This window comes from Haplochromis burtoni, unplaced genomic scaffold, assembly GCF_018398535.1.
Source record: "Haplochromis burtoni strain Fernald_Lab_line unplaced genomic scaffold, NCSU_Asbu1 Contig_76, whole genome shotgun sequence".
Taxonomy (NCBI): domain Eukaryota; kingdom Metazoa; phylum Chordata; class Actinopteri; order Cichliformes; family Cichlidae; genus Haplochromis; species Haplochromis burtoni.
The window spans coordinates 608,421-630,385 of record NW_024582437.1 but is presented as its reverse complement, the minus strand read 5'-3'; the positions used below and the strand labels follow the sequence as shown (position 1 = coordinate 630,385).

General features: G+C 40.8%; 1 protein-coding gene across 1 annotated transcript; it reads left to right on the top strand.

Annotated features, from left to right (window-relative positions):
• The first annotated feature begins 1,607 nt into the window (after nt 1-1,607).
• tent5aa (terminal nucleotidyltransferase 5Aa) lies at nt 1,608-6,415 on the top strand. The gene is made up of 2 exons (XM_005924308.3): nt 1,608-2,811; nt 3,264-6,415. The coding sequence occupies exons 1-2, from the start codon at nt 2,386-2,388 to the stop codon at nt 4,041-4,043; spliced, it is 1,206 nt and encodes a 401-aa protein (XP_005924370.1). The 5' UTR covers nt 1,608-2,385; the 3' UTR covers nt 4,044-6,415.
• The last annotated feature ends 15,550 nt before the right edge of the window (nt 6,416-21,965 follow it).

Below are 21,965 nucleotides of genomic sequence, written 5' to 3'. Positions count from 1 at the left end.
TGGCCACGGGGCCCAGTCCAATGCTTTGCAAACCGTGTCTCCACACCTGGGAAACGCATTGGCAGAGCTGCTTTCAGTCCATTGTAACTGACTAACGGTTCCATGTATATTTCCAGATGTGGGATTCAGTTTCAGTTCAACCTGTCTGACACATGCCAAAACAAAGTAAAGAGAAAACAAAACACACAAATACAGGCAACAGATGAAGTGAAGGTCAAGCTTTTTAAAACACCCTTTAGATTATACTCTAAAAATAATATTTTTCTTCCAAATTTGAAAATCGTTCTTTAATTAAGGCTGATTTTACAGGGGTGCAAGTTAACTGTAAGCGCCATTATAGCTGACTGCGTGTGTCTGCATCCTGTCATGATGAGGGAGTTACGCACAGCTCCTGTGTGGGACTCTGAGTTAAGACAGTGCAGTAGAGTATATGGGATAATCAGGGTTTACAGATCTGGGTGGCTCCAGTGACGCAGGGCTTTACCCGTGCCTAATAGAGTGTCCGTGACGACAGCCTCCTTTGCCTCCACATGGCATCCCCTGGGCATCACTGATCCCTTCGGGCTCATGCAACCCCTGACCTTCTCACATGCTGATTTAATAGAGTCTGAGAGGTTCATAAGAAGCCATACAGAAATATAATGACATTAATCAAAGAGATGAAATGCCACAATGCAAACCCTTAATTGCAACCAATGACATGATGGACATGTTAAAGCAGGGGTGGGCAACTGCAGGCCTCAACGGCCGGTGTCCCTGCAGGTTTTAGATGTGTCCTTGAACCAACACAGCTGATTTAAATGGCTAAATTAGCTCCTCAACATGTCCTGAAGTTCTCCAGAGGCCTGGTAACAAACTAATCATGTGATTCAGGTGTGTTGACCCAAGGTGAGATCTAAGACCTGTAGGACACCGGCCCTCGGGGCCTGGAATTGCCCACCCCTGTGCTAAAGTGTGTTTTAGAGAGTATCCTGATTGGTCACTGAACATATCAGCAGCTGAAGGTGTATGTGAGGTCAGAGGTAACAGGTTTTTAATGTCACAGGCAAAATGTTTACCCACTTTTTTTTTCTTTTAAAATTAAAAGTCGCATTTCTTTGATGACTTTTAACAATGAGTGTAGATAGTGACACTGTAAAGGTAGCCTTAGACTCAGTGTAGCTCAGCTGATTTACTTAAAGGCCTAAACCAGCCAGCCCATAGATGGCGACATGACGACGTGTAGCGAGTTGCGGATCAGCTCAGTCTGAACAGATCAGAATACTTTTATATTTATTTATTTGCTTATTTTTTAACAATTTAATTCTATTTTTTTCCTCTTTTTTTAATTTGTAATTTTATTTGACAAAAGAGGGATCATGACCACGGGAATGATCTCATGAGTAACTGAATGATTGTTCCCGTATTCAGTGTGGTTCGGAGCCTCAGTTATCTCATGAAGTGATATGAAGTTTAATATATATCTTCTCATTAAAATTCATTTTAAAATTTTACTATAAGACTATGGAGCAGCTTGATAAAGCAGAGCCTTATAGTATTGTCAAACTGACCAGCGTTAGCAGCGAGAAGCAGATGGGGGGCGGGGTGAAGTGCAGCTTGACAACTTCAGACTACAGACCAGAGTCTTGCAGAAGGATGCTGCGTGTCAAGTGGGCAAGTATCGGTTAACTTATAGAAAAAAAGCACGGGGGGGAATATGTTGATCTAAAGAGACTCGAGGAGAGGAAGCTGGATTTCCTGAGCGCACACAGCTGCATTAACGGGATTACTATTTGGCAGCAGGAGGAGATATTAAAAAATATGTAGGAGCCGTGCGTAAAAATCCACAAGATTCCTCCGAGGGGGTTGAACGTCAGTGGGAGGACTGTGCCAAAAGCGCGACTTGAGCAGCAGCTTATTCATGCAAATTCATAAAGTCATAGGCGTGCCTTTTGGGCGATGGAGTCACAGTCGGAAAAGCAAACACCCTCCTGGATCATCAGCGACCTTCAAAGACTGTGATGCGCAGCGCTCGGACGCATTGACAGCAGCACCGAGGCAAATGTTTTAAAGGCGTAGAAGAGACAGAAGAGAAAGTTAGGGCTCGCTCTTCCGCACGCTTTTGTTAGCGGTCTCAGATTCACCCTTAGCTCAGTCACCAGCTCGACTGCTGCGCCACTTCTCCGCTTGGATCTCCAACCAGAGTGCGCAAACTGTAACGCACAGCCACCAGCCCCGCTGCTCTTTAATATATATATTTTTTTATTATTATTATTATTATTATTATTTCTGTTTACAGTCACTTTGGACTATTTCAAATACTGGCACTCCTCATGCGGAAGACCCTACTGTTTTGAGAAAACGATTGAATTTTGTTTTATTGAAATTCCGGAGGACTTCAACACCATGTCAGAGGACGATAGCAGCTCCACTACCAGCTGTGTGTCCGACACAGACAGCAGCAACGTCAGCGTCCTCAGCTGGGAGCAAGTGCAGCGACTGGATGCCATCCTGACGGAGACCATCCCGATACACGGCCGGGGAAACTTCCCCACTCTGGAGATGCAGCCGCGGCAGATAGTTAAAGTGGTGCGCAGTCGGATGGAGGAAAAACAGATCCATGTCCGGGACGTTCGATTAAACGGCTCTGCGGCCAGCCACATTCTGCACGAGGACAGCGGACTGGGCTATAAAGACCTTGACCTCATATTTTGCGCAAATATGAAAGGAGAGAGTGATTTTCAGACTGTGAAGGACATAGTTTTGGACTGTCTCCTGGATTTTTTACCCGACTGTGTGAATAAGGAGAAAATAACCCCTTTAACGTTAAAGGTAGGCTACACACGCCCTGGCAGATTTTTATTTCTGCTTCAGATTTGTTAGATTAGTTTTATATATGTGATAAGATTGAATTGTATTTGTGCCAACAGGGATTAGCGATCATTACGCACAGCTTAATGTGCAATTAGATCACTTTAGTGATAGTTAAAAAATTTGTTTGCTGTAGTTAAGAGGATCGAGTTAAACCAATTTGGAAGGGATCCTGAGCTCAGCCATATAAGTACATTCCATAGCCTTTAATATTGAGGTCAGTAGCATTAATAGCTCAACAACATACAGTAATTACTTGTATAAATATAGGCATTAAATTCAAATCCTTACTGTACAATGCAAAGTTAGGCAGAATTCTACTGAATTAGTAATTGCAGCTTCAGTTCTATTCACTTTGTTTGTGCTTCTTTTTCTCTCACTGTCTTTCACCCTCTGCACACTCACTCATTTAGGAAGCCTATGTGCAAAAGATGGTGAAGGTGTGCAATGACTCAGACCGCTGGAGTCTCATCTCCCTCTCCAATAACCGGGGGAAGAATGTGGAGCTGAAGTTTGTGGACTCTCTCCGGCGGCAGTTTGAGTTCAGCGTGGACTCATTTCAGATCAAGCTTGACTCTCTGCTGCTGTTCTATGATTGCTCAGAGAACCCCATGGCTGAGACCTTCCACCCCACCATCATGGGCGAGAGTGTGTATGGTGACTTCAGTGAGGCTCTGGACCACCTACGTCACAAGATAATCTGCACGCGGAACCCGGAGGAGATCCGTGGAGGGGGTCTCCTGAAGTACTGTCACCTGCTGGTGAGGGGGTTCCGGGCTGCGTCAGAGTCAGAGATGAAGTCCCTGCAGCGCTACATGTGCTCGCGCTTCTTCATTGACTTCCCTGATATTGGCGAGCAGCAGCGCAAGCTGGAGTCCTACCTTCAAAACCACTTTGTGGGCCTGGAGGACCGCAAGTACGACTACCTGATGACCCTCCACGGAGTGGTCAACGAGAGCACCGTGTGTCTGATGGGACACGAGAGGCGGCAGACCTTAGGGCTCATAGCCATGCTGGCTGTACGTGTCCTGGCTGAGCAGAATGTCATCCCCAATGTGGCTAATGTTACATGTTACTACCAACCTGCTCCTTATGTGGCAGATGGCAACTTCAGTAACTACTACATAGCGCAGGTGCAGCCAGTGTTTGCTTGCCAGCAGCCTGCCTACTCCACCTGGCTGCCGTGTAACTGAGTATCCCTAAATGAGAGAGGAAGGAGGGATCCTGATGTCTTTAAACAGGAGCGAGTGGCACAGTCGTACCCTTAACCCTGCACAGTGCTTGACAGCTGACTGAAAAAAAGGCATCCTTTTGTTCTGTGTTTTGCATCAAAGCTTCTGCTTTTGTTCATACTTTGAGTATGAATGGTAAATCCAGAACAGTTGGCAAAATTCAGATGTGATTATCTCACATTTACCGAAACACCGACAGTCTCCTGATCCTGCCCAGGCCAACCAGGTTCGGAAAAGACTCATTTGGATAGCTTGGAAGCAATATCTGAGTTTTAAGGCCTTGAATGCCAGCTGCAGACGTATCATTGACACTGTGCAGAAGACTGATTCAATCTTTAATTGAAACTCATTAGCCAGCATGTTGCAGCAGCAGCAGCAGCAGCAGCCCAAACAGCTGCAACAGAGTCTTTAAGCGAGACACTCACATGCACTTTGAGGTGAAATCAGAGGTGCACAGTGCTCCAAAGCGCGCCGTGCTTTACATCATCTGAACCGAGGTGAGATCCTATTAAACTAGAGTGGACAACAAACATCACCTCACATTTGGATATAATTCTTGTTGTTTACAGACCAAAGATTTTTTTTTTCTAACTCGAATACCCCACCCACTTTTAAGGGAGAAATAGAAACAAAATATGAAGCTATTGTAATGTCTGTTTGTATATGTGAACATTTATGTGTTTATAAAGTGCCTATTGCCTCACAGCAGGCAGAGAAAAGAACGAGCAGGCCACATGACCCCCTACGCTGTTTATAGACAGTAGCACCCCCAGAGGCTTGTGAATGTATATGTGAAATCCTGCACAGTCGGTGTTTGTGTACATGCGTGTGTTCGGGTGAAAAAGGAGCACCGTTTGTGTGGATTTTGCAGTAAAGTAGCAGCCAAACGTACGAACGAAAAGTTCCTGCAAGGTTCACGTTTCCTCTTGTGTATATTCAATAAACGTCCCAGATTACCAGCATGTCATGACAGAGCCCGATTAAATATCAGCGACTTATGGAGTCACAAACAATGTTTCCTGTATATTTTGTGTAGTGGTGCTTCACTTTTTCTCATCTTAGAAGAAAAACAAAAACAAGGAGGGGTGGGAGTGACAATAAGTAGATGATAGATGCAGGGAGAGCTCGATCGTAGACTGTGTTCCTCAGTTTTGGAGGAGGCTTGCAGAGACACCTCAGATGATGAGAAACTGTTTGCTGTAGCACCCTGGCAGGGAATTCCGCAGCTGCTGCTGAAGAGCTTGAACTTAGCTGGGAATGCAGATACTCTGTTCAGGAAATGTAGTGCCAAACACTTAGGCGTCTCCTCCCTCCTGCCCCTTTGTTGATAGCCCTAAAGTTTAATGAGGCCATTGTTTGAAGCAGATGCTGATAGAGAAAGAGAGGCAGAAGAGAGTGAGACGCTAGTAGGGAAAAAAACCCAACTGATGATCTGGAGAGATGGGTGCAGCTGGTGATGGGGTTTATCTATCTGGGGCTACTGTGTTTTACTGTACAAACTGTCTTTGTTAAGGTCAGATTACAGCTACAACTTGTCGGAGAGCTTGAAACCAAACCATCCTGTTATCAGCGCCTGCTTTAATTATCTGCTCATTGAAACAAAGAATGGAAAGCGAAGAATCCCGCATGCATGCGTCCACCTCAGCATCAGACGACTAAGTTGCACCTTATGTTTCCGTTGTGAGGGTTGATGGTTATTAATGTTTTTCTTTTTTGATTTTTTAAGGCTTCATTCCTCACCTGTTTTGAAGAATTGTGTATAAATATATGATTACATGCTTGCTAACTATACTGTAGCTTTTTTCTCCCCCAGCTGCATTAAGACAAAAAAAATCTGAAAACATCCGCGACTAGCTTCGTGTCAGTACTGCAACAAAAAAAGAAATTCTCTCGATGGAAAAGCATTTCGCTCTCATCCCCTAGTCTGGTGACCCATTAACTTCTTTGCTCAGTTGTTTCTTCTAAATAGCTGTCCATGCTGATGGTATCCTTTGGATTGTGCAGGCAGTGTATTGTAATTTTATACTCAGTGAAGTCCTAACAGTGGACTAGCTAGTGGCTCCAGTCTGCTTGTCAGCTAGTGATCGTGCCTATCAGTTAGAGATTGTGGGTTGCTGCAGCGTCTTGTATGTGTTGTCCAAAGCTCAGTTTCATGCAGTCTTTTACAAATCGCAAAAGAAAAGAAAAAGATCTTTGTCATGTATGTATATTTTTTATGATTGTTATTTTTATAAATGTATCAGACACTGCAGGTGTTGCAGTGATTTTCAATCTGTGATCGAGCTTCAGAGGAAATGTTCTCAGTAGCTTTTTTTTTGGTTTCTTTTTTTTTTGCTATATTATGTTATTTGTCCAATGGGTCAAAAGGTTAAAGATGTTTTCCTCAATAAAATATCTGAAAACCAGATTTGTTATGTCTTCTGTTATGCATCTGTTTGACTGTAAATCAAGTTTACTGCACTGGTTTGCTCCAGAAACAAACCTCCTGCCAAATGCAAGAAATTACTCATTTATCGATTAACCTCAGATTTCTTTTTTTAGAGTCGTAATCTCTCTTTTTTTCTTCTTTCTTTCTTAACTGTCGTGAGTCATTCAGTGGTTTTCACATAGGCTCCCCGCTTACTTGCTGGGAAAGTCAAATCCCTGTCACGGCCTGCTGGGCCCAACAGGCCCAACAGGCCCAGCCAGAAACCCATCCAGAACTGGCTCGTTGCTGCCAGAAAGAGCTGTTGAATGTGAAGGGATTTGCGTCCACCCAATAAAAACAGACTTTAGCGCTTTTGCAGAATGAATATCTTTGCCTGCTCATCGAATTCTCTCTGTTAACAAAACCCCCCCACCCCTCCATACGCCGACAGAAATGCAGTGACGATCAGCGCTGAGGCCTGCTGTGACCAGAGTCCAAATGTTTCACGGCTGTCAGGCTGAAAGAAAACTTGCCACAGCAGAGCTGATTGTCACACAGGTCACATGACAGACCGTCCTAGATACAGAAGGATATAGAGATGTAAACACATAATGAGTAAGAGATTCACTGTACCACATGGTCCTATATATAGTCGATAAGATAAGGACATTATAGCTTGAGCTTAAGCGCATTTGCAGCTGATTAAATCTGAGCAATAGAGGAATGATTGACAGGGCCGGGCTAAACAGTAGAGCACCTACAGACAAGAGAAATATTTGCTGTGCATGCCTATGCGTTCTACTGGACCTTCCACTCCTACAAACTACAGTACTAGCATTCCTACACACTGAAGAAAAGGAATTTTTTTTACTATCTCTATATTCAGGTGAAAAGTTGAGGGCTCTTTTTTTTTGCACAAAACAAGTTCTGCAGGCTTTTAACTTCCTAAAACTGCATTGTAGGAAGTTCCATTGACCTACAAAGGAACTGCTTGAGAAAAACGCCTCTTTATGTCCAGTATTGACCAGTTTACTTTACAAATATTGACCTGAAAAGAAAGTGAGCATTCCTTTAACTAAGAGGCAGTTTTAAGATGTGATCGCACCAACATATGAATCCCTAATCAAAAAATACCCCTGTGGTAGTTAAGGCTAAGAATTCATTCTAATCTTAACTTCACACCAGTGACATTAAAGCCAAAGTGCTCAAAAATACTTTTGTGGCAGTTCTCGCTACAGTTAGCATCTCCAGGACCACGTTTTGTCATGATGACACACATAATAGGCAATACCGCTGCAATATAGATTCCTTCCATTATTAACAGGACCGAGCACAATGCTGCATATGTCCTTCTTTAACGCTTTCCTCCAGAAAGATGACATCGAATGACTTCTCCATTACCTTTAATGATGAGTTTTGACACCAAGTGTGTATGTCAGTGAATATGTGGTTTGACGACCATTAGGGTAGCCCTTGTATGCCGTATAGGCAGAGATTACGCTCACTAACTGATGCACACCCAGTCATTTTGTTCTGGAAATTTGACAGAAATTGCTGAGTTTAGAAAACAGAAGGGTTACCTCTAGTAAAGCAGTGCTAGTCAATATTTTTGGTTCCCCTGAAGGTTTCTTCCTGTTAAAGGGGAATTTTTCATTCCCACTGTCTAATTGTTGGGGTTTTGCTGTATTAAGGCCTTAATGCAGAGAATGTGTGGAAAAAACAACACAAAATTCTGAATTTTTTGAATGCATAGTTGTTGTGTAATGTATACACACTCCAAATATGTTGTGATTTTGAGTAATATTCATCCTTAAAAGACACAGTGTGAAAAAAATGAAGTCAACATCAAGCAATGATGAGCTGGTCCTGAGGTTCTACATAAGGAAAGGAAGAAACTGAGGTTTTGGGTTCATCCAGTTTTCATGAGAAGGCAGCAGCAGGGAGAGTTTCGTGGTTTCATCCAGGAGTTGAAGCTGTATCATGAACGCTTTTGTACAATATATTTCAGGATGTCAGAGGGGCAGTTTGAACTCTTACAGGCAGAGTTGGGACCACATCTAAGGAGGCAGAGAAACCATTTCAGAGAGCAGATTGACCCGGAGCAGCATCTAACTGTGTGTCTGAGGTAAAATATTATTATTTGACCATTTTTATATCATTGTAAATTCAGTACTAGTGCGTATTTTGAAGTGCACGTGCACTTGTTGCTAAATGCAGCGATCTGATTAGTCAGATCTGATCATTTGGATCCCAAAAAAGTTGAGAATGATCCTAAAAAATAAATGCTGCAAAATCGTCCTATGAAATAAAGTGGTCGGTATGAAAGGCTGTATTAGGAGTAGGTGAGGCTGAGAAATATTTTTAATACACAAAATATTTGCATGTATTGCATGAACATTACACACGTGGTGTATAAATGTCTTTATTGTAGGGTCTTTACCTTACAATAAATGTACCTTGAGGTAACTGTTGGGGTTTATATACAAATTTTATATAAATAAAATGAACAGAGGATTAAATATCTATGCTGGTGTCACTTATAATCATAATTACACAAAGTGTTATCCCATGTTTTCACCATCTATCTTTCAGCCCATTTTGGGGGATTTTAAATAAGTAACTTCTACTTTACTTTGCTTTATTCCTGCTCGTCTAACAGAACTTTTTAATTTCCTTTAACCAGCACACTTTGTGCGCCTCTGCTTAGAATCAAAGGCTAAAGGTTCCGTTTAGCAAAAGAGAATATGCCATTTAGCAACTACAGGTTAAAAATAAACTGCATATAGCAACCATCAACCTCTCTACATGTGAATTAGCATTTTGAAACCTCAAGCATTTTGCCTTTTAGCCTTTTGTTGTTTTTGTTTTGCAGCCAGAACATATTTGAACAAGATGGCAGACTGGTCATTTAGCGGTGTTAGCAAACATTCTTAGCAAGGTACACCCATAGACCATATAGCTACGATAAAGGTGTGTGACATAGATATACATACATAGTTTTTGTACAAGCTAATAGTGTCAATTAACTGCACGGCAAACCATATTATTTGTCAGATAACAGCTATAGCGCAGTTCAGAGGTCCAAGAGCCCTAAACTAGTTTTATTATGACACTTCAGTGTTTAGGGATGGGATCCATGGAGATCGACTTGTTTCTGGAGAGTAGAAGTGGCCATTCAAGGAATTTCCCTTTTTTTTGGCACAGTTTCCTCTTATCTCTCAGAATTTAGTGGAAACCCAAACAAAACTAAAAGGAGAGATGTCATAATCAGATTGCTAGAAACACAAGCCTAGATGCAGTTTAATGTTTCTCTATTCTATAAGTGCTGGCTACATGAGTTACCTTTTTAACATTTTTGGCTGGTTGGCAGTGTTTTGTTTACTGATATTTGTGCCTTTATTGATTTAGGGGCCAGCGTGCACCACACATCTTTGATACAGTATCTAATGCAGTACTCATCAAGGCTACTCCTTGGCATTTGTTGGGGCATATAAAAGACAAGGAATGTGCAAATCATATCACCAGAGGCTCAGTATCATTCATATAGAGCCTAAAATAACTTAAAGTATCAAATGTCAAAGTTGTGTAACATCACCTTTATCATGTTGTCCTTCAACCCGTCAACCAGCAGGAATATTTATTTGCTTATTGTCAACGCCTGCCTTCTGGTGCTGTTAGTCTAAGTCTTAATTTCAAGCATCACTCTACTTAATCCTCTCTTAAGAACCCATCTCATTTGTGGTTGGCTCTATAAAGAAGTCAGATTGATGTAATGGCGCCAAAGGACCTAAATCTCAGGTCCCTAATTTGAGATGCAGCATGAAGTGAAGTAGCCCTCTTAATTTAAGGGAAGCTTTGATTTAGAGTTTAAAGAGAGAGTTCTGAAAGACTCCTACCACAGTAGGTAGCTGGCAGAGGGAGATAGATGAAACAGAGGGAATCCACACAGTGGATCCAGTGTCGTTATAATTATCTGTTTACCTTTAAATAACGTCTAAGACACTTGTCATTCATCCTGTAGTTCTTCGTCCCTTCTGGTAGTCTGTACTCATCTGTTCTTTAATGGCTTTTCCACCGCAAAGATTGGAGAGTGGCTGGCTTCATGTGATTTTGCTCCTTTTTTCCTTCCCTGTTGCTGTGAAGAATTTTTTCCAGATGAAGGTTTTTATGGAATAAGTGGGAACTGTTTGGACCACAGCATTACCAAACCTAGTTTGGTCCCGACTCCAGTCCACTGGTGAGGAGCTACAACTGTGGCCAGACTAATATGCTGTTTCAATTTCTCTAAAATCCCAGTTATAGGAACATTTCAGTATCGTGTGTGTGTGTGGTTTTTTTTCAGTAGTGTGGGATACTACTGAGCAGACAGCATAAAAGCCCAGACCCCCCCTAACATACACACACACATACACACAAGTCTTGTAAACAGATTCCACACGGGTCAGTCTGTACAAACAATAAGGAAACATCCATCAGGCATGTTAGCAGCCATAAGTGAGATAAGAGTGAAGGTCAGCTGCAGGCCGACTTGCCTTTGGCAATGCTTTACATCAGCATGTCCCACTCAGTGTGTTCAGGCTGTGCTGTGTAGAATTTGTATTTACAGCAAGGTTTCGGCCATCATACCAGACTGGCTCGTGACGTGACACCGTTTCCGTAGCCCTTCATGATATACAACCTCATCCAGTTTAAAATGGGCTGGAAAAAAACCCTCCACGATTTCCTTTACTCAATCAAGAGACTTTGAAAAAATAAAGATTTATAAGGTTTGAAATGTTAGTCAAAGTGATCAAAGGTATCATGAGTAAAATACACCATTCACCCATGATTGAGTTCAGTGACTGGGACAGTACAGTCAGAGCTCTGAAAGATTCAGTGACCAATATAAAGAGTCAAGATATTCAGGACACTAAAAAGAACTGCTTTACACATCACTTTCCCCATCACTGTAGGAAACTTTCCCAAGTCACCCTTATAATAATCATGTCAAACTAAATTACTGGCTATCATTACCTTAATTTGGGCCTTGTTTCATGCTTTAAGCGATGCATATCTGTCTCCTGCTTTACCCTGTGGCAAATTTCTGTCACTCTGTGGAATGTGCAAAACATAATGGGAAAAAGGTTATATTTAAACATGCACTCATTAATGGGTTTTCATCAGCAAAAGGTTAAATGACTATTTTACACAAGAATGTGCATTTGTAGTATCGACCTCACATATTCTGATTTGAAATCCACTCTGTGCAGTCTTTCCAGCATCAGACGCAAAGACTTAGCATTAACCTAGCTAGTCGGCGAAGTTAAGCTATTAGTTTAGCGACATTTTCCTAATGAGTTGGTCGAGTATACTAGATGGCTGCAAACACAGATGCAATAGCAAGGATTTCTTAACCTGTTAATAAGTCTTTGTTGAGCCTACAGTTTTTAAGACAGTTTAGTGATATTAAGATCTCTCTCTTTCTCTCTCATGGCCTGCAATGTATTGTTCATTACTAATTAAAAGGTGTTGAGTAAATATATTGTAATATGTGGTTGCAAGAATGTTTAAATGCTTTCCCCAACTCTCTGTGCATATGAATGACCGTGAACCTGACCTCACAGCCCACTTTTAGTCAGTAGTTCTGGTCAAATGTATCGTTTCTAAGATTGGGGAAACCTGCAGTCAGCTGAGAGTGAAGAAGTCAATTAGATCAGCGGTCCCCAACCTTTTTTGCACCACGGACCAGTTCATGCCCGACATTATTTTCACGGACTGGCCTTTAAGGTGTCAAAAATAAATACAACAAAATAAAACTAGTACCGGTACCGAAAAAAAGTAGATTTATTCATAACACACGTGAAAAGACCCAGGAAAACCGAGTTAACGATAAAAACGATAACAAAATAACGCTGAAAACCGATAAAAACCCTGAAAACCATACATTTCACACCTGAGCCTCAACTCTCGCAGCCCGGTACCAAACGACTCACGGATCGGTACCGGTCCGAGGCCCGGGGGTTGGGGACCGCTGAATTAGATGAGTGATGAAATGTTTCTCCCACTGAAAACACAACATCCAGATGAACTGAATCAACTCTGTGACACTCAAAGAAGTTAGGTTTAAAGGTTGAAAAGGTGGTTAGCACTGGCACTGCTGCCCCACAGCAAGAAGATCCTTGGATTGAATCCATCATCCAGCTAGTTCTTTTTTATGTTGGTTTTCCATGTTATCTCGGTGTCTGTGTGGGTTCTTCCAGGTATTCCAGCTTTCTCCCACAGTCTAAAGACATAAAATTAGTGGGGTTTGGTTAATTGGTGATTCTAAATTGCCCATGAGTGTGAATGTGAGTGCAAACTGTCATCGTGTGTCTCTCTGTGTGTAGCCCTGGGAGATCCTATCTGCAACCGTGAATTTAGACTCTACGTTAAAAGATGATTATTTAAACTATGAAACACTTCTTCCATTTGACCCATAAGCCTTTTATCATTGAGTCCACTGGCAAATAGAGAGCAATGATAGAGAGAGGAACTTATCACTGACTTGTGTGTTGATAATGAAACAATATGAATGCATGTAATACAGATGAATACAAATCAATGCCCCAGCAAAATAAATTAAGTTGGAAATGAAGTGAAAAAAGCCACATTAATAGATCAATAAAGATTGGAGATACAATTTGAGGTCAGCTGGAGGGAAATTTGTCATTTAATCTCACATCAATTAAATGAAGGATTTCTGAGCTGCATTCTTGCCTCAAACCCAATGATGCTGACATGTCTGCTTTATTGCCATCAATTATAATTTTGTCACACTTCTGTATCCATTTTAAATGATTTGCTTCTTATTAACAATTACCTTACCTTACTAAGTGTATGCCTACCCAGATCCATTTGTTTCGACAGCACATAGATTACTGACAAATTTATGTCTCCATTCATTGAGGCTTTTTTTTATTATCATTTATTTCACTGGAATTTTTTAATTAGAATTTAATTAACATTGTATTCTAGGTAAAACAGTAAGGCTGTGTAGTCCCCTTTTATAACAGAGAGTATGTTTTTTAGAGACTACACAGCTAAAGTTAATTAAGATTTATCATACAATGCATAACTCAATCAATTGATTTGCCCTGTCTCTGTTTATTGTTTCGATGTGATTTTCCGTGAGCAGTAACAAGATGAAGCTCAAAATTCCTGGGAACTGAAATGGCATTGCCTCGTTTTCCCTGCTCTAAGCACATTAGATGGTGTCGTACACAGACTGGACTAAGGTATTAGCAATAATGGCCTAGAAAGGAAGAAAGAGATATCGCATATTAGTAGTTTTGCACCAAGATGTGTGTTAGACAAGAGTTACTGCAGGGCAACTCCGCTGCAGTGTTACAAAGGACTTTTGAGCAAACACTTAAGGGAAACACAAAAGAAACCAGAACAGAAACAGATCTGCAGGCAAAGAGGTCAACAGCAGCTGTCAGTCAGTGCAATGAAGAGATGATAGCTTTTCAAGCTGATATTTGAAAACTTCTGTAAACGTACACCTCAGCTGAAAGCATCAGCGGGGCAGGAATTACGAAGCTTAAACTACTAAATTGCGCTGAGGTGAGGTTATAGGTCAGGATAAGGGTGACAGAGTAAGAATATGCTGTAAAAAGGAAAAAGGTCAGGGGTGGGAGAGATGCAAAGAGAAGTGGCTCATAATGGAGAACTGTGTGTGTGTGTGTAGAGAGAGTGAAGGTGAGCTAGCGCAGAGTGGGAAGGTGATCCTCTCGTCTCAGAGATTAGGGTCACTGAGGTCGGCAGGTTTATCTTACATAAGTCTCAGGACAGACGAGCCTTCTTACGCACAAAGACGGAGAGAGAGAATAGTTTGCCTATCTTACTAAACTGTGCTGGGTAAATATAATTTTGTGCATGTTTCAAAAGCAGCAAGTGTTTCATACCAACACACCTAAACAGGTAATGAGATTAAATCATTTTACTGAACTTGCAATCAATATTTTAAGCATTTTCTGAAAGAAAGTGTGATGGTAAATAATATAAAGTTTTATTTGATAAGGTGATAACAACACAATTTAAGCTAATATGACATTAATCTGCACAGCACTGTGCTCAAGTCTCAAGCCATCCTTCTTTCCTACATATTTTTGCAAGAAAAATGGGAAATAGGTGCAGCTATGTATTGGCATGTACAAACATGCATGGCAAATATAAGGCAAAAACACAGTTTTTAAAAAAAAATAAAAATGAATGTGAATATTTGGGTCTGACCACCTTTACTGTGCAGGAGTCTTCGGGAATAGTTCTCCAGACTCTTCTTTGGTTATTGGCTGCCTTTGGTTCCATTCTCTGTCAGGATGATCAAGACACTACTTCAGTAATGTTGAAGTCCGGGCTCTGGGAGGCCAATCCATGACTGATAGTGCTCCAGTATGAGTTTTTCTATTCATGTATTCTTTTGCCAAACTGGAGATGGATCAACTAAAGGGCCAGATGCTTAAGTCTTCCTTGGATTCTTTCCTATTTCTTAAGCATAAGACTTTTTGATACCATTTATCTGCTGTAGATATTTTTTTAGTTAGTTCTTTTTACTTGAATGATCCATATCTCAGTGTTTAGTGAAAAAAGAAAAGAAAAAGAAAAAACAACAACTTTCTTCTCAAAATGATCAAATACAAAGACTGGACGGATGGATGGACTGGACTGGACTGGATAAAGGAAAAAGCAGCCAATGGAGAACTGTTCATCAACTTTAAAAGATTATTACCAGAAAGTCTGACTCCTTGGAAGAATAATATGAAGAAATGTCGGTGACTTAAGACTTGAACTTGTACTTTTGATTAGTAATTTCCTGTTTCAGTTCAGTTCATTCCAATAGTTATACTCAGTGTTTGCTCAAACAGAAGCAGAATACATCACACTATATGAATAATTTAGATTTTGCTGAGATTCAGCTGCTTGTGATAATTCATTTGTTGAATGTGTGAGTCAGAGCTCCTGTCATCACTATGTTTAGTGTGTTGTGGTTGCTGACAGCAATGGTTGCAACTATGGCCATAGTTCATATGATGCCTTGATGTGTGGGAGACATGTGTTATGCACTGTTGACCTGTGAGCAGAAAAAGACACACAACCCATATTAGCACAATGTAAAATGTTTATGCATGGACTGGTGTGCATTGGTGTGCATTTTTGAACACAAACAGGTAGCTTTATCAGATCTAAGTGCGATAAAGAGTGCGAAACCTCATAAGATTATCATATTTTCAGTCTCACATGCCAGTTTGATAACAGATAGAACCCCATACAGAGATCTCACATCACATTGTGATTGCAGTTTAAGAAGATGCCTGGTAAGCAGCCAAATGACTTTTGCTTTTTACAGAAAATGAGAGCTGTGGATGTTTTTCATTACGTGAAAGCAGTCTCAAATCGTGTCCAAGGTCAACAAAAGGCTCAAGGGGTCTAACATGGTCATGGCAAAAGGCTATGTATTGGTCATGCTCTGTCTGTTAGCACAGTAACAACTTCCTGTAAGGATTAACTGATTTGCTCATAAGCCAACCAAACTGGGTGAAGAGTCAAGAGATGACTGGGTCACCAAGGACCTTTCAATCTGTCTTCCAACTATTGCCAAGATATTTCAGCACTTATGGTGGTGCAGGTGGAGAAGTAAGTGTGGCTACAAAGCATTGTGGGAATCCATCAAGCTCTCACTGACGTCTCAATTTCACCAAAGTACTCCCATCCACAGAGCCAGGAAGGAGGCGTGGCTTAAACCTGGATTCAAAGCCTGCTGCTTGAACTGAAGTGGCTTTTTGCTGTCATGCTCTGGCATGAGATAGCAAAGTAATGATTTTCAGTAATTATTTTAAGACATTTTTTTTTTCCATTTTTCTGGCATCCTTCTTTCATGGTTCCTGTGGACACTTAGCTGTCGTGTACCATATTGCACGTTGCTGTGTGGCTCTTTGACCCTCCTTTGTAACTGTCTTTCGCTCGAAACAGATCAAATTTTTGGCTCTGATGCAGCCCACCACTGCTTTGAGTTTACCAGCTGCTTCATATGAAATTGCATTCTTAAGACCGCTAATAGCAGCCTAAAAAGTGTATATTTATATACTTGGCTGCAAATTCCCAAATATAATATATGATGTTCTTTGAATAATTTGAAAAAATATTGCAGGGTTTTTCACCAGTACCACCAGTTAGTTTCCTGTCTGGAATAAAAAAATGTTATCATCATTTCTGTAGGTCTCAAAATAGCTTTATATTTACGACAGGAGAAAAAAATACCACTGAATGGGGTCCGGGCAATTTGGAGAGCATTTAGGCCCACAACATATTACAAACATAACCTTTCCTGGGTAAACCACAATATTCTTCTCTCAGAGACAAATGAAACCATTTTAGGCTGCCTTATCAGTTGCTGAGGTAACAGGACCCAGATGGTAGAGCTGATATAAAAACCAGGTAATTTCATACAACAGCACTGTGAAAGGACTTGATGCGTCTCGTTTGAAACAGTGCAGACTCTCCACCTTTGCGTAAAACCAAACCGAGATACGGCATCCGTGTTTCTCCCCAGCGAGATCATTCTTGTAAACATCTATCATTTCCTTAAAAAGAAATTTCATTACTTTCCAATTTAATCCAATTGGTGGGAGAGAGTCTTGTGGGGGAAGGGGAAATGCTGAGAACTCCTTGGCAAGAGAGAGACTGTTGATTTTCTTTTGAAAGCTGCACAGTGCGACAAGATGAGGTTGACTGATCTGATTATTACCGCTGAATGCAATTGTCACACACAGGCTCAGACAAACACTTAGAAACATTACAGACTACGTGGAGGTTTGTGTAAGCAGACGAGGAAGACATTTCTCCTGATTCCTTATGAAATACTGCAGTTAATAAAATTAGTCAAACCCATGGTCACTGATGTTTTCAGAATATTTGGACAATTAACGACTGATCTAGGAAACTTTGCAAAGGTGGCATACTCAAAGAGAAAACACATAAAACTGACATTTTAAAGGCATTTCCATTTCTTGAATCAGAATCAGAAGTTCCAGATAAGGTTCCAATAATTAGAACCTTCTTAGTTCAACACAGGTGGACCCTGTGCTATTTAAACTTCTTCATTGTCTGCTTTTTTCTTTGCTGTTTAAGTGTGTATTGTCTTCATGCCAGGATCCTAAAAGCTCAAGGCTTCTGATAAAAGTTTGCAGTGAGTGTGGCAAAGGATTTAACAAGATCCCTAATTAAATAAAAATAAATAATTGCACTATGAGGCAAATTTTCTGCAAGTGGCACTGACTTCAAACAATTGACAGTTTGTCCAGAACTGGCCATCCCAGCTAAACTGTCACTAGACAGAGTGTTTTATGTGGAAAAAAACTCTCCGAGAACTCCATAACATCATCACAGGATCTGCAGGTATAGAGCCAGCAGCTCTCAGTGTCAAAGTACACGTGTCTACGATCAGAGACTTCACCTTTAAACTTGGTACACACTTGCAACCTCACTTTGACATTAAGAACATGTGTGCTGTCACGGTTCTCTGCTCTTGTTCCATCTAAAATTTTTACAACGCATTAAACAAAATGTGTTTATTTGTTTCCTTGCTTTTACAGTTTTAGGACGTGAAAAGTAACATATTGTGTTTATCTCCCAGATTTAGATTGTTGGTGGGTAAAAGTTTCACTTGAAATGTATCCATGCTAGATGTTTTTCATTGCTTTCAAGGATAGATGGAGGCAGATAAGCTCCTTGGAAACCAGCTGAAAAAAGAAGATCAAGATGTTTACCTTGGTTTGCGCTAAGGCAGAGGCTGGGGCCCACACCAGGTGTGACAGCTCAGTAAAATCTAGCCAGGTCACCAGTCTGTTAAGATTGGTGATCTCTGGGAGGAAGCTGGAGAAGCTATATTTTTGCTAATCACTGAACCACCTTGCCACCCTTGGACCTGACCTCAAAAAACACTTTGCTCATGAGTATATGGGCTCAGTCCCTCATTTCAGGTCATACTGTGTAAAACTTTTAATCCATGTTGTACAGTTTGGTTATTTGTTGGTACCCAGAGAACGCTCATTTGCCTATAACTAGCCATTGGTCGAGCATATCCATCATAGGAGCCAATGCTCACTCATCACATCTGGCTCCAAAACACAAAGAAACCTAATGAACAGACCTGAAACGCAGGTTTTTCATAGCAGGTATTTTAATCTGTTGTGATGTCTGGAAAAAATTAGAGGCATAAATAAATGTTGGCTATAATTCTTGGTGTTCTAATGTTAGTATATGTTAGCTCACTATCATGGCTTTACTGGATCAGAGTCATTCTTACTATTACTGACTTGCCTCAGACGAAGTGCATCATGCGTGTGTATTAAATTGGAGAGGATTAACATATTTTATTTCCTTGATGCTAAAAACAAAGCTTTGGAAATTTGACAGCATCCTACTAAAGATGGGATAAACGAATACCAACAATATTACCTTCGGTACACTTGCATAAGTTTATATGTAGTTTAGTTTAAATACCCTTGACATGCACAAGCGCAGAAAAAGACTGTTTTCTCCCTTGAGTCTGGGTCACTCACGGTCGTGTGTGAGACTAAGGCAGCATTGAGGCCCGCAGGCTGTCGGCTCGCTCTGCGGAGCTGCCTGCTTGGTTCACAAGGGTCAGTGTGCGGATGTGCTCTGTTTGCACTGCTGTCACCCTGCTGCCAAAGTTAGTGCTTTAGAGCCATCACCAGAAAAAGAACTGCATATTTGGAAATCTGAGATTCCTCCCCCCCAACCTTACTCTTTCAGTCAACATGTTTGCATGAAAGTGTGGCGATCTATTAAGCTTGTGTTTAAATTAGAATGAAAGGTAGCATGAGATACTAAATACACGTTGAGTTCAGATAGTAAAAGCAGTCTCGCCTTTGCCATGTTTTCATGACTTTCTGGGTATGAACAAGTACAAGTAACATATGCAAACTGTATGACAAGCAGGAGCGTATGTGTGTTTTTGACACAGTCTAGCTTCCTCATCCATTCCCCAGAAAAGTACAGTAATTCATTGTCTGACAGCTGTTTTCTTTTCTGTGAGCCTGCCTTGCTTGGATCCTTGGGTGTAATTCCACACACAGGGCCAGCTGGAGATTTTCCTGAAAAAAAAAAAGAAAAAGAAAATGCCGACTGAGCCCTGAGCTGACAGATTTGCCAGCAAAAAGCACCAAAACAGCATCACTGGTCCAGAAATTAACAGACTCAGTCTCCTACAGTTCGATTTATTCACCTATTTCATGTCCAAAACACATAAAACCAAACTCCAATGGAATCATAATTGAATTTGACTTTTAATTCAATTATGTGTGAGTGGATTTTCTTGGACATCTTCATGAACACCTGTTTCATCTTTCAGTTCAAGCTCCGTACAGTATCCTGTATACAACAACCAATGTAAGCATTAAAATGCAATTTTAAATAGGGCCTTAGTTTGGCATATTTGCTAACTTTTAGTAATTATTAACACAAAAACTGTATGAATGTACTAAATTAAATAAATGCAAAAATATTAGACTTTTAATCCTATTTAAAAAGTCTGGGAATCACCAAAAACTGGAAAATGAAGAAATGGATGTACCAGTGCTACATTTAAATTCTTGGAGTCCCCTTTCATAGATTTGCATGATTCACCGTGTTCAAAATATTCCTCATTTATTTTACTGGGCCTTGGTGCAGTTATAACAAGTTATTTGGTCTCATTTTGTCTTTTGTGTGTGTCTTTTGTCCTGCTCCCTGCCCTCAGTCCCAGCAGGTCTCGGCAGATGGCTTCCCCTTACTTAGCTGGGTTCTGCCGGAAGTTTCTTCCTGTTAAAAGAGAGTTTTTCTCTCCCTTCTTTGTGGAGGTTGTTTGATTGTTGGGGTTTTCTTTTAAATTATTGTAGGGTCTATACCTTATTATATAAAGCGTCTTGAGGTGACTGTTATTGTGATTTGGTGCTATAGATTAAACAGAATTGAATTGAACAGTTTATTCTTTCTCCCTCTTTCAATCTACTTCTTGTTTTATTTTGAAGGTAAGATCCGTATGTGCCTTTCAGTATTTTGACTTCCTTCCTTTGTTCTTTTCTTATCTGATTGAATTTATTAGTTCCTCTTTCATGTCTCTGTTCCTTCTGTCTTTTTCAGGTTGCTGTGCTGTTTCAAAGTCTCCCTAGTTTCCAAAGTTTCTCCTGTTGGCTGCTGATATTTTGGATTTCTCTCCTGCTTCTCTTAGTTACTGACACAATGTTCTGTGATTAAGGAGGCGAGCTTGGGATCTCTGTAATATCTGATTAGTTGTAACACTCCGAGCAGAATTGCAATGACATTTACTGGTATCTTCAGAGAATCATATCTAGCCTTACACAGTTTAATGCAATAAGACTGTCAAACGCTGTGCATTAATAACACAGTTTGACAGTATTATTACTGTTATAAATGTAACATCCATATGTTCTTATCGTGTTGTCACACAAACAAACCCAGCTTGCAATTTGAACTTTATTAAATACAGAGCATTTTCATTTCACACATGAACATCTGATAGCTTATGACTGGATGAAAGCGATGGCACAATGAAGCAGTCCAGGTCAGAACAGGCTAAGGGATGAGCTCCAGCCTGCTGCGATCTGAGTGCCAGGTCTCTCGATGAGTCATGAGCAGAAGCCATTTTACAACCATTTTCCCTTTCATTTCCTGTCTGGATGACCCAAACCTCTCTGGAGGGTAGCTTGTAACATATCCCCAGCTGGGTTTGGACACCATCTCTTGCGTTAATTTGTAGACAGGATGTTTAACCAGGCCGCTTGGAGGGGTCATCGGAGGGGAACCCTAGGGTGATTTTCCTCTGATGCTGCAACATAAGTGTTTTCGCCTCTTTGTTGAAGGTGGTGAAAGCTACTCACCACTACAGCATTATATTTATCACCGACTTTGTATAAAAAACCTAATAAAACAGAGTTAGGTGATTTTCACGGTTCTCCTTTTTTTCATTTCTGCAGCTGAAGGATTACATGATCCTCTGTGGGTCGAACAAACTTTTGGCCTCTCAGCCTCGTGAAACACTGATCTGATCTACTGGGACGGCAAAAAAACATTAAAAACGCATGTTTATCTCAGCGTCTGGAAAAGTCATACTATGTCAAACAAGGGCTTAAGTAGATGGCTTCAGTGTCTCTGACCTGATAACTTCTTAATCTTGCAGATCTGTTGACAAGGGTCCTCCCCTCTCTTTAAATCCAATTTGTCAGTTCACATTGTAGACAACAACACTCTCTGCTTTGTCAATATTAGATCTTGCTGGCCATTTGCTTTGCTTCCATCTGTCTTTGTGTGATTTTACCAATATACTCTTAATTTTAATGTTATGCATCTTGTATCCTAATGACAGGCATGTTTGTAGGTGTAAACTTTCAACTGCAAGGACTGCTTCCCTCTGTGCATGTGCAAAGTCAAGGAATTAC